At 49.6% G+C, this 13,146-nt stretch overlaps 1 protein-coding gene across 2 annotated transcripts in view; it reads right to left on the minus strand.

Moving 5' to 3' along the window:
- Positions 1-2,837: 2,837 nt before the first annotated feature.
- Positions 2,838-13,146, minus strand: part of ELAC2 (elaC ribonuclease Z 2) — a 31,378-nt gene continuing 21,069 nt past the window's right edge. For both annotated transcript variants that reach the window (XM_073310884.2, XM_073310885.2), the window contains exons 18-24: positions 12,037-12,075; positions 11,742-11,851; positions 7,059-7,158; positions 6,855-6,975; positions 6,220-6,298; positions 5,154-5,298; positions 2,838-3,751 (exon numbers count right to left, since the gene is read on the minus strand). In XM_073310884.2, the coding sequence (XP_073166985.1) occupies positions 3,497-3,751; positions 5,154-5,298; positions 6,220-6,298; positions 6,855-6,975; positions 7,059-7,158; positions 11,742-11,851; positions 12,037-12,075 (849 nt within the window). In that variant the 3' untranslated portion in view covers positions 2,838-3,496. The remainder of the gene's footprint in view (positions 3,752-5,153; positions 5,299-6,219; positions 6,299-6,854; positions 6,976-7,058; positions 7,159-11,741; positions 11,852-12,036; positions 12,076-13,146) is intronic.

Genomic DNA, 13,146 nt, shown 5'->3' on the forward strand with positions numbered 1-13,146 from the left:
TGGTTAGTCTCTAAGGTGCCACAAGTACTCCTTTTCTTTTGACAATACAAATAATATCAGAAAAACTGCTGGTGAAGCCTTGCTATTATCCTCTGTGAGGAGCAGCCCATAGAGGGAGCTACAATACACTTTTTACCACTGGGTGGCACAACTATTTGTGAACTAGTGCTAGAAATCTGGGTGTGAGGATCCCTGAGCTCTCCCCCTGGCTCTGGGGGCAGAGTATGGTCTAGCAGCAGAACAGCCAAGTGTAACAGTGACCTAGTGGGTCATCTTCAGGGGCTGAACTTGTATTCTCTGGATCTAAATGCAGGTTCCTCAATTACTTGAGCTGCACAACTACACCCAATATCATACAAGCAGCAACAAACTCTTAAAAGCTAAAGCCACTCTAGCAGGACAGAGATTTATGGTGTGTTTCCCAAGGAGATAATTGAGTCCAATCTTCCCAAAAGATAGCATGGCAAAGAAAGCAAGCCTTGAGACAGTCACATTTCAGAGCTTCATTCTAGTCTGTTTTGAGCTCATCCAGCCCCTGGGCTCTTAGCTGTGAAGCAGGAGAACAGCAGCTATTTTCTCCCCGAAAGGGCTGTGAGAATGAAGGAAACAGAAACATGAAAAGCAGGGATTACAACCCAGGGGCTCTTTTGTCTCTGCCAGTAGCCAAGTGCCCCTTCTACAGGCACTATGTGGGGGAAGTCTCTCTCAAGACAATCAGCATGGGATAGTTTGTTGGTTGTGTGGGAATATGTGACAGACCTGCAGACTGTGTGAGTATCACAAGAGGCATAGTGCTTCCCGGTTTGGGTGAGCAGAAGGGTAAAAACCAGCCCGAGGTCTAGACCAGTAGCCACCTGCTTATGGCCTTCATGGCATATCCCCACCCTATCATCTCATTCACTATCAAGATGTCTAATTCCACTTCTGATCACCCCCTTATTTTTAAATAAGCCCCTTTGTGCTCTCTCTCATGCTGCCCCACAAGCTTGGAAAAGCTCCCCATAAATATCTGCAAAACTAAGAGTATGGCTACACTCTGCAGCACAGTCATAGTGCCATAGGGTAGATGCTTCCTACATCAACAGAAAGGTTTTTTTCTGTCCATGTAATTAATCCTTCAGATTTGGTAGCTAGGTTGACGGAAGAGTTCTTGGACATGACATTTTTCATAGCCCTCAGTGATGTAACTAGCTCTAAGTTGGAAGTGTAGATCAGGCCTAACTTGACTACACTCCTTCAAATTCTCCAGGCCTACAAAAACTTGACAAGTTAGGCTGCTGGTGTCCTGAGACCACTGCCCTTCACACTGCTCACTCTTGTCTCCTTATACTCCCCCGTGTTATCTTGTTTTAGAGACTGTAAACTCTTTAGAGGCAGGAACTGTTGTGTTTGTACAGCACCTAGCACTATGGTACTACAAATCATGCTGGGGTCAGTGCAGCTAAGCTGGCTGTAGACATGCTACTCACCACAGGGCCTACAGTCTCAGGGTGAAACCCTGGGCCATTGACTTAAGGGGCTAGGATTGTCACCCTCCAACTCCTCTGGATCTGATTCTGTATGTGGAGGTGGGACTGGCCCAGGAAGATACTCATGGAGACACTCCCTGTAGTAGAGGGAGCAACACTATATTGGAACTGGAAAAGGGTTAGAAAAGGGCAACAAAAATGATGATAGCATCATCATCGGTATGAGGGGAGATTACTAAAACAGACTTCAAGGAAGTGCTATTTACTCTCTCTCATAACACAAGACCTAGGGCTCATCACATGAAATAGTCTGCACATTTAAAACAACGGGAAGTGTTTTTTCACACAACACACAGTCAACTTGTGAAACTCCTTGCTAGCAGAAGCTGTGAAGACCACAAGCATACATGGTTTTAAAAAATGAGAAGTTCCTGTAATATAGGTCCATCAGTGGCTATGAGCCAGGACGGGCAGGGATTATGTCCCTAGCCCCTGATTGCCAGAAGCTGGGAGTAGATGACAGAGGATGGATCACTTGATTACCTGTTTTGTTCATTCCCTCTAGGGTACCTGGCATCGGTCGCTGGCAGAAGACCAGATATTGGGCTAGATGGACCTTTCGTCTTGGCTCTCATGTAACGTTTTCCGCCAGAGCTGGTCCTTGCCATGCATGTGCTCAATCTGCCTGTGGCAGTGGTACCACCGCAGCCAGCAGCTCGTTGTGGGGCACTTTGCTGGGTCTCCCAAAACCAGCACAAAGCCCCATTTCCTGTAAAACTCCCAGAGCCAGAGGGCAGCTCTGGGACCTGCACTAATTCCCTTTGAACTAAAGAATCTTTTTTTAAAAATCCAATCTTGATGGAAAATCCTTCATGGCCCTTGGTAAATTGTTCCACGGGTTAGCAAAGGAGTGCTGTTCTGCCAGTAGCACACCCTCCGTTATGTTAGTTCACTTGTGACCCTTCCCTTTCCCCTTATCCAGTACTTGATCAGCTAGATGAACTCAGTCCTTTGGAATCTAACCAGCCATGTGGCCCTCTGACTGAAAAAGCGATGCTGTCCTTTTTAGCACTTCAGTCTCTTCCCCCTGGGGCAGCAGAGAAGAAGCATCCAACTTTGGGATCAGCTCCTTATTTACACTAACAAAATGAGCTGATTGTGGGCAGAGGAAGATTATTTTCCCTGCACTCAAGTGATACAGAGTAATGCTAGAGGGGGCATGAATCCCTACCCATAGCTCAAGCACATGTGAGAATCTGGTCTTTCCTGCAGGGCTATGACAGCAATTTGGGATCAGGGTCATACTCAGCTATTCCCAGTTTGTTTTGTTCAGATCAGCACTATGAAGAGATCACATCTGCAACGATCTGCTAGCAAGCATAATTTATAGAATCAAACTGAGAAAGCCATAGTAATAAAGATGAACACTGAAAAATTACTCGAGATTCCTCTGTTCCAGTGGAGCTCAAGCTCCAAAATAAACTGTTAATCGGGTCCCATTTTATTATGGAATTACCTCATCTTACCCTCTAGGTTCAGACCCTTATTTACATTGTTACATTCCCACAACAGTAAGCAGGGGCTTTCCCAACATACTCTGGGAGATTCCATGGCCCCAAGGGGGTTTTGTGGACCTCATCTTCAGTGATTTCCTGTCATCACAACTGCTGTTACATGCAACAGCTTCCAGTCTAAAACCAAAAATAAATAAAAACACTTGAGAGGGAAGAAAGGCAGCTGGAAGTTGACAGATGGGCTGGTAGCACTGTTGAGAAACATGAACTGCATGTGCGGACGTGGGCCAGAGACCTTGTCACTGCTTATTATATGCTTAGTAACATCAGTACAATGGGCAATCCCACCCATGTAGCAGTTGCAGGCATTGCCAGCCCATCACCACCAGCACCTCAAGCCCTCACTTGGGGGGTCTGCAGAACTCCACACTCCCCAAAGCTTGGAGGGAGCAAGACAAGGAGTGTGCAGCATGGTCAGAGCTACTTTCCTTCACAAGCCATATACCACTCAGCTCAGTTCGCTGTTTTAAGCTTCTTGCTCGGCCCTTCCTGATGGTTCTCTGCATGTTCCCGTTTCTTTGAGGCTGGGGTTGACTTGCTCGCATTGTTCTCGCTGTCTGCCAGCTTCTCTGAAGCTACAATGGCCTCTTTCAAAAGGCGCAGCTCCCGCTTCTCCTTCCGCTCCTCCATTTCCACGATCTCATCGGCAAACAGAGCCTTCAGGGGCTGGATTAGTTTAGGGATTGTTACAAAGTCCCCAAAACACACCTGAAAGGTGATCAGTCACAGATTGACATTCACAGGGAGAAGACATAGCAGAGGAATAGCATTTTGCTCTGTGCCTCTGTTTCCAATTCCACCCTTTGTCTTGTCCATTTACACTGCAAGCTATTTAGACCAGGGACACTCATTATGTCTGTCCAGCACCCAGCCCAGTGGGGTCCAGATTGCAATACAGGGGCAGGGGGTGTTTCCTTTTCTATTTAACTCAGAATCCCCAGAGAAGGCATTATGTAAAAAGATCTCTTCCGTGCACAAGGCAGGGAATATACAATATAAGAGTCAAAGGGCACCAACCCTTCAGCTAGTATTTGTTCAGTTCAATAAGCAAGGAGCAACAAGTTTGTGTTTAGTAGCTTTTTGCCATGTAAAGACACCCAGAAAGAATGCAATGAGGTGAGGGGAAGGGGAGGATGGCACTCAGTACACTGATTATACCTAAGGTAGCAATAATTCTTTGACACGCAGAGGCACTTTGGAGAGGACACAGCGGCCTACAGACAGGCAACGCCCCTCGATTGCACACAGGAGCATATCTAGAACACCGATTTAGAGAGGGCCAATGCTTACAAGGACATCTTTCTGGGAGACAACTTGACCCATTCAGATGTGGTAATTACTATGCAAGTGCTGTGGTGGCAGCAGAAAGTACTGGAAGGGTGGGCAGGAGGAAGGGGTGCAGCTCTCTCAGAAGCCCACGTTAGAGGCACTTTGCTATGCTATTGGAGACCGGAGGGCTCGAATCCCCATTCTGCAGTGGATTAGGTTAGTGCCAAGGGGAATTCAGATCCTAGATGTGTATCCAAGTCAGTCTCTTACTCCTGACAAGGCATGCACCTCGCTCACACAGAGGGAGGGTTCCAGTGTCACCTGGGAGCGGCTGCTCCAACAGTGCCCTACAGGGTTCCCTCTGGACAAACAGCTTTTCAGTTCTTACTGTGCAAGTGGCACAGAAAAGCCCCCTTTTCACACTCCTCCTCTTGGCCTCTGCACCAGTGGAACCAGGCAAGGCGGGCTCCTGGGCACAAAGCTGGCAGCCAGCAAACACTGCAGACATGAACTCCCCTACGTTTGCAGCAATGCCATGAAAGGCCAATAGCTGCAAAACTAGCCTTCTTCAGAAGAGCTCCCTCTGGACACCTCCCCAGCTGTCAAGTTTACCCAAGCATACTGATTGTGGCAACTGAACACTTCACCTCCAGCTGCTAAGCAAACAGTCAACCTCTAGTGGAGATCCCTGTACCCAGGAAAGTGCTGCCAGTGGAACCCACTGTGCCGGGGAAGCTTATTGAAAGCCTACTATCCTGGGTTCAGCAACAGATCTGCGAACGGCCTGATTTTCAGCACAGCCCAGCTCCCTTGAGAGCCTGGCTCCAAGTTCCCAACTTACTCTCATGTGATCAAATGCGATTCCAACCTTGTCCGAGAAATCTGCACTGAAGAGCGGGATCTTGGCATACCGCTGGCTGAAGTGATTGAGCATGATGAATTCTGCATTCATCTTCATCCCAACCCCAATCGCCTGGGATGTCGTGCTGCAAGGGGAGCAGGGAACAAGACTGAACTGTTAGAAGAACTCTGGTGACCGGACAAAGGCCAGACAGCACAGCCCTCTCCATGAGGGGACCGGGAGGCAGCGTTACCAAGTGCTAATGCCCCTAGCCTTTACCCAATACAGGCAAAACATGCCAGCTGGAGCTCAAGTGCATGAGAACTTGAATTGCTCGTTTTATCAGCCAGTGCATGAAGACAGCTTGCTCATCAGCAGATGGGGCATACAGCAAGTGAGTTACACTTGCCCCTCCAGCAACGAGGAGGGGGCAAGCAAGGCTGCAGTGAGCTGGGTGTTCATTTTTTAGAAGAATTCTGGGAGCATGGGGTTTAGTTGCATGCTTGTCACTGGTGGTGCCAGCCTGTCGATCCCATCTTCCTTCCCCCGCCCCCCCATCCCATGTACCAGAACCACCACCACCCCCCCAAGAGGCTGTGCTTGGGTCTTGTCTGCATCCACGTAGGGCACAGTGCTCCCCTTCTCACCCCCTTTGAATTGGCAATCACAAGGCACAAACCAGTCCTGAGAGAGACAGCTCAGATGGGTCCCAAAGTGAATTGAAGAGTAAGAAGGGTGCCAAATGATCCAAGTCCTCACCCCAAGGCCAATGGGTAAACAGCTAAGGGTCCCTTCTAGCAGAGCACATTTCTCCAGCTACCCAGCTGTACAGTAACAGCTCCCTATCCTGAGAGGATGCCCCTTGCATCCAGGTTACAGAACCAGTTAGTTCACCATCAATAAGAGGTGGAACTCTCTAACTGGGATCCTCCAGAGCCTGGAGATGTGTGCGCACCCAGGACATCCTGGGAAGCAGAAACCTCCTTCATCACCAGCTACGAGGGCCAAGCCCAGTTCTGTATCTCACTCCTAGGGAGAGAGAACCAGTTTACCAGAAATACTCTACCTGTGCGTCTTCTCTACTGCCTCTTCTTCCAAGCCATCCTCTAACGTTGCTTCATGGATCAGCAAAGTAGTGTCTTTCCCTGCGTAAGACCACATATTCATTCCATCCTTCTGGTAGAACATACCACGTCGGATGGGGGCATTTATCAAGTAGATGTGTACTATGTTTATTAGGGGACAAGTGTGCTTCTCTACCCCCAATATTTCCAGCAGTGAACCCACAAAGAAAGGCATAAAGAATGCATCCCAATGCTTGTCCCCCTGACCAGCATAGCTAGCTATCAGAGGAGTAGCCGTGTTTGCTGCTTTTACAGATCCAGACTAAGAGTCCTGTGGCACCTTATAGACTAAGGGACGTACTGGAGCATAAGCTTTCATGGATGAATACCCACTTCTTCCGATGTAGCTAGTGTCAGTCATAATACTAATAGCACATGGGTCAACATACAGATCTTGTTGTGTTCTTAGATTAGCATAGTCTCTACTCGGAGCCCAAGATCGCTTCCCTGCAGCATTTTGAGATGCCACACCCCAACACTTGCAAGAGCAGATTAGGGAGAGTTTACCGACATCTCTTTCACTCACTAGCACGCTAACGGCGGTTGGCAAAGCGATTACAGTGCGTTTTCAACTCACCCATTTGGACCAAGGCCTCACAGGGCATCGTGTCACCAGAATAGACTATTTTCCAGCCAGATGTGTGTTCCATCGAACAAGCAAAGGCATTTTTACAGTGCCGCACCTCACAAGTCTGGAACTGAACAGGACCGCAAGCGTTATCCACCATAGTTTACCCCTACACTCTTCTCGCTGCCTTCTCCCAGCCGCCAGCCAGCTTACCTCCGCAAAGTCATACTTCTCCAGCAGTGAGCTAATCAGAGCTTTGGCTTTAGGTCCGATGACTTGCGCCCCTTCCACCAGAAACTTGGCAGGAATCATACTGCAGAGGAAAAAGGGAGATGTTTAGGAAGTCAAGGCTACACTGAAAACTGTTCATGTCAGCAGAGCAGCACGTTCCATTTGGGAAACTGCAACCTATTGTAGTACAGCAAGACTTCCCCAGGACATGTCTACTAGGTCTGTGCTAGGGTGTTCATGTTTTATTTTTCCAACTTCAGATTGTTAATCCTCACCAAACCCTGCCCCGAGTCCCAGGGCAGGTGCCTTGCCCAGGAGAACACCTTCCCTCCATGCCCTTGCGCACAGCTCTCCTCCCCCACCCTGCCTCCATAAGCAGGGAAGACTCATCCACCAAATACCCTCTTCCCATCTTCAAATTAATTTCCCTTCCTGGAATCCTTCCTCCCTTGCTCTCACAGTCTCTTGCCTGCGCTGTTGCTTCATACCCATTTGTTTTATGCTCAAGGTCTTGCTGGAGTGCCATGCAAGTTTTCCCATCATCTCATAAATGACTAGTACAATTCAGCAATGACAAGCCACCTCTACCCTTTTCCAACTACAGCATATGGAAACATGCACTGGGGAAAGTCAGAGCATCCTCCGTTGCGTTAGTGGAACTGCCTGCAAAGCACCCTGGATGAGCACCAAAGAGAGCACAGGCCTAGAAGGAGCCTATTCTGAGCAGATCTCAGCAACTTCTAAAGCTATATGGTGCTGGACTGCTTCCCCCCCGCCGACCGTTGGGTCACAAGGCCCTGTAACTCCAAATACACAGTGTCCAGGCCCACAGTGTAACAAGGGGGGAGCCTGGTCGCTGAAAGATCAAGTCTAGCTACTGGTATGCAACTGCAAAACCTAAAGTGATCCTTTGACATAAGGCCTCAGCAGTCATGCCTCCTACAAACAAGCAGGAGCTTTTCCCAAGTGCTCAGCATTGGCCTGACTGCCTCTACTGAAGCGAATGGGAGTTTGGCCATACACCTCATCAAGAGCAGAGGTAGGCCAACACTGGCAGTCTGAAAAGCCCACACAGTAGAACAGAGCAACCCGTCTCCACACAGTGTTGTGAATCATTTTCTGAAGTTGTGTTTACTGTAACTGGAGAACACATCCATGAGGTTAAACCCACAGCAGCTCTGCTGAGGGCTGGGTAGAGCTCCTGGAGTTTTTGAGAGGCCTTACTGGCCTGGTCTGGTGAAGGGGTAGTTCTGACATATTACACAATGCAGCTCAGACCTGCTAACCAATTCTACTAGGGCAGTGGTTTTCAAACTTTTTGGGCTGCATACCCCTTTCCAAATAAGGTAGTCTACTGTGTACCCCCATCTGAGATAGGCAGAAACAGTGTGGGGAGATTGGGGGAATGCAGAGTCATGTACCCCCCCTCCCAGATTTCTGCCTTCCATTAGCAACAGCTTCTAGAGTTTTTCAAACTGTGGGGCGGCCCCCTTGAGTGCATGGAGAAACATTTTGGGGGAGCAGCAACATCGTGCAGCAGGGCTTGGGAACGGAATGTCACCTTCACCCCTCTGAGGTGAGCCATCCAGCCCGTCTGGCGGGGGGGGGGGGGGGAAGAAGCCACTCAGCTCAAAAACTTTGAAGACAGTTGCCTGCTATCACTACTTGCTCCCATAAATGCTCCTCTGAGCCTCCCTAGGGGGGGCATAACCCAAAGCTTGTAAACCTCTGATTTGGAGTTGCACAGCAGAAAGGAAACTTACACCAATACAGTTTGATTGAAGGGAGATTCAATATTGATTAGATTGCCAAGTTTTACTAAATAAAAGGCAGTGTCTGCCATTACAGAATTTTTTCACGTACCCGACGAGGGTCAGTGTATGTGTTTGAAAAACCACTGTACTAGGGTCTGCCTACACAGCAACTAGACACCCGCAGTGGCCTGTGCCAGTGGGGCTCTCTCAGTACTGCGTAGACTTCCGGACTCAGGCTGCAGCCCAAGCTCTGGGGCCCTCCCACCTCGCAGGGTCTCGGAGCCCTGGGAAGTCTACACAGCAATGAACCTGCTCAGCAGCCTGAGCCCTACAGACCCGAGTTGGCTGGCACAGACCAGCCACAGGTGTCTAGCTGCTGTCTCAACATCAGCTCATTGTGGTGCATTTAGGGTGGATTAGAAGTCTGACAATTGGTTGTTTTGCCCATATCATGGGCCAACCATTACCTCCTGTGGGCTGAGGCTTTGGTCTGCCATCAGAGGCAGCTGGGAACAGAACTGTCTAATGGGCACCGGGGAATGCAACAGGATTTTCCTCAGAGAACCCCTGCATTGATGGTTGGTAGGACTTTATGATCGGAGAGTCAACAATCAGTGTCCACTGGGACACCTTACCCCTCAAGGATCACCCCGCTAAGCACGTGACCTATGACAACTCAAAGAGGAGTGCAAGTTCGAGGCCAAAAGCTGCTGGAGTGCAACCAAGTTCCTTTGTGCTTATGCAGTAGCCAAAGAAAAACTGGATTGTTGCCTGCAGAGTCCTGATCTTTTTCAAGAGGTAGGCAGCCTGGCCAGTCCAAGCTGGGTCTGCCAGGTGGCTGATTACAGACCTCACATCCTAAAAAAGCTTCGTCATTACTGTGAGAGTTTGAATTGCAAGGATCTAGACGAGACTCTGCTGTGCATGCTCACACAGAAAGCTCTCAATGCCCAGCTTTCTCAGCTTGGGTTTTGGCCAGTGGCACTCTGAGCTGTTGGACGAATACTGGATACTGGAGCTGTTGGTGGAATTTAGTTCCATTCTCCATGCTTTGGCCCCCCATCCTAGCTAGTTACCACCCATCACAAGGTGTTGACTAGCAGCAGCAGAGGGGGCTGCTCTTAAGCAAATCTATTTCCTTCCTGTCAGAGTTCCCAGAGTAATTTTGGGCAACGGCTCTTCCTCCAAGGAGGAATGCCCCAGAGTTCCATTGGTCCCCCTCCGTATGTATCACACTGTGGAGGAGGGGGGTGGAAGAGAAGAGAGACTGGCGGTTTTGGCACGTAGATGAGAGTCAGTGGCTGAGGCTCGATCCTGACAAAGATGAGGTGACATGACTGTCAGATGACCATCACACGTGCCATCATCAGCCATGCCTTTGTCAGCTTGAGATTAGACACAGCAATGGCCTGTATCTGTGGGACACCTAAAAATCCCCTGGGGAGCAGATACATGACATGGCAGCTCACTGCTGGGAGCACACTATGCCAATGCTCCAGAACCTGCCTCTGCCTCTCTCAAAACGGAGGCCCCATTTTTACAAGATAACCTGTCACCAGTCCTTCAAGTACCCAGTGAACCTGCCCTAGGCCCTTGGGGGCTGCTTTCTACCTCTTCCCTCAGGATTTAGTGGGCAGAGTTGGGTGATTATAGCCCAAGAGTACACACCTAAAAGGAAGGGACTATCATCCAGAACCAGTAACAACTAGCAGGTTAGCCCATTAAGGCAACAGGAGATTGGGTAAGTGGGATCGAGGCAAGGAAGGGGGTGGGGGCTAACCAGCAGATACTGACTAGGAATTGGCTAGTCAACTGTTAATGCTGACAACCCCTGGGTGAGTCCTGGTTGGGTTGTTCATGGTCATGCTGACCCTTTTACACCCCTAAGTAGGGGAGAGCAGAATCCCTAAAGGAACTGAAATCTTCACTTGTCTGGAGTCGTGGGTCAGAAGCCAGCCTGCCCACTCAGGCTCTGACACAGGAAATGGCTACACTGCAGCTGGGAATTGAACACCCCATCTCGGGTAGACATACAAGCTCTAGCTTTGAACAAGCCAGTGTGCCAAAAATAGAGGCATGGCTGTAAGGATGAGCCACCCAAGCACAATCTGGTCCATGATCCTAGGTATGTACATGGGTGGCTAGCCTGAGCCGCTGTGACCACAATGCTATTTTTAGCAAGTTAGCTGGATCAGAGCTGGTTTGTGTTTTCATGTGGTCAGGGGAGCATGCTCCCCAGCTGCAGCCTAAATGTACCCAAAGTGTCAGGGATGGGCTGCCTAACCCAGCAGCAAGAACCTCTCCCCCTTTGGCCTTGGGATTCCTGGCCTCAGGGCTGGTGACAGAGCTGGCAATGAGGGGCTGGGGAACAAACGTTACCCTATGGGGCAAGGTCAGTGCTCTCCTGCCCCCAGCTGCTGCACTGATTAGTGGCTAATGCCTGGCTTCCAGGCATGTGCCCTTGGAATACAATCACCTGACCCTACACACAGAGTCCCAAGGGAAGACAAAGGAGAAACCAGAACCTCCAAGTACTCTACAGTCTGCCACAAGGCCTGTGATTTGGAGCTATACTCCAGCCCCAACAGTGCAGGCTGCAAACCCCACCTGTGCGCTCAGGCTCCAGGGGAGGAAGGAGCAAAAAGTCAGTGTCTGAAGTGGGGTATTGGAGATCAGCCCTTTTAGCTAGTTAGTTTTTGCAGTGAGGTGACATTTTGCTGCTAAGCTTCTCTGACCAGCTGCATTTAAGTGCTCGTCAATTGCAGAGATCAATCGAAATACAGCAGACAGGGCCTATACGGCATGCCGCACGGCCAAGGCAGCGGTTTGCCCTGGCCCATGAACGACAAGGACACAGGGAGAGTATTTCCCACTAATTCAACTACCTGCGACTAGCCAGGGAGGCACTCACTTGACATGACCAAGAATCTCTTGGCAGTTGTTGTGATACTGGTGTAGCCACGCCATGATCTGCGTGGGCGCTATCAGCAGCAGCGGGCTTGGTGGCTGACCAAGGGATGCCTGAAAGCAGAACAGGCAAGGAAGAGTCAGTACCGGGGGGTGCTTCAGAAATTTACACAAGGCAGAACATAGTCTAGGGAGAGGCAGGTGTTGCTCCGTCGATATCAATGGAACCACATCCACTGGCACCAGGGGTAACCTTGGCCCTAAGGTTTAAATGGCAGTGAAACAGCTGTGGTACTTACGAACGCTCGCCGTCTCTCCAGCAGAATGTTCAACAAGCCCTAGAAGAGAGAATATGGAAGAACCATTGTCAGCCAGTTACTGTGTAATAAACCCACATCAGGGAAGCAGGGCTGCGCTAACAGAGCCGATTTCACAGCCATTCCACCAGCTCAGTGAAGTGTGGGGCACCGCTTGAGGGACAAACTAGAGGAAGGTCACGTGTAAATTGGAGCATTGCTCCTAGCCCTCCCCACCAATGCTGCCTCTGCCCAGATGACCTTTGCCCCCCAGAGCAGCTGAGAGGAGGCAATCCTGTAGCCCAATCCCTCATAAATCTGTGTCCTAAAACCTCATGTCTGAAAGCTACAACCCTTATAAAGACTGGGGGGGTGGGAGGGGGAGGGTTGCACGGGGAGGAGAAAAGGAGAAACTCTGCAGCTGAGGCAAAGTCAGCCAGAAAGGAGAAAACCCTAACCTCCTTTCTGAGTTCTGCGCCACAGCTGTGTTAGCGAGCAGCAAAGAACACTCTGATCTAACGCCCACTGGTTCTGAAGAGCTAGTGACAAACCACTAAAGTACTTGATATTAGACCTTACCCCAATTCTGCCAAGGATGTAGCTGCCCCTTTTCCCCACAACCCTTGAAGAAAGGGAAGCCCTTCTGTAAAGTGCAAGCTATCGGGCATGAAATGCAGCCTGCCTGGATCAAGCCAGCATGAAACAGGGAGCCTGCTAGTTTGCTGAAGCTTCTTGTGAAAGCACATTCCAAGCAGTGAAGAGTGCTGAATTTATACCCCTGGGAGGTCGAGAGCCCCCAGAAACCGCTACTGCAAAAATCCAATTCATTCACCCAGCCCCAGAAACATGCCTGAACCCAGACTTGCAGGGACCAGCGCTAGGAAGAAACAGGATTAATAGCTGAGCAGAATTCAGCAAGGTTTGGGGATTCCACAGTGGGAAGAACAGCTTATGAGATACAGCTGGGAGGCTAGAACCAGTATTAATTCCAGGAATATCTAAAAACAGGAGCAACAGAATCACATGCAGCAGAGCAGGGCAGGATGTTTGATGGAGACACTGGAATGGTTACAGAGTTAAAACAGGAGTGAAACACTCACAGGAGAAAATGAA

The sequence above is a fragment of the Lepidochelys kempii genome, chromosome 14, assembly GCF_965140285.1.
Source record: "Lepidochelys kempii isolate rLepKem1 chromosome 14, rLepKem1.hap1, whole genome shotgun sequence".
Classification (NCBI taxonomy): Eukaryota; Metazoa; Chordata; order Testudines; family Cheloniidae; genus Lepidochelys; species Lepidochelys kempii.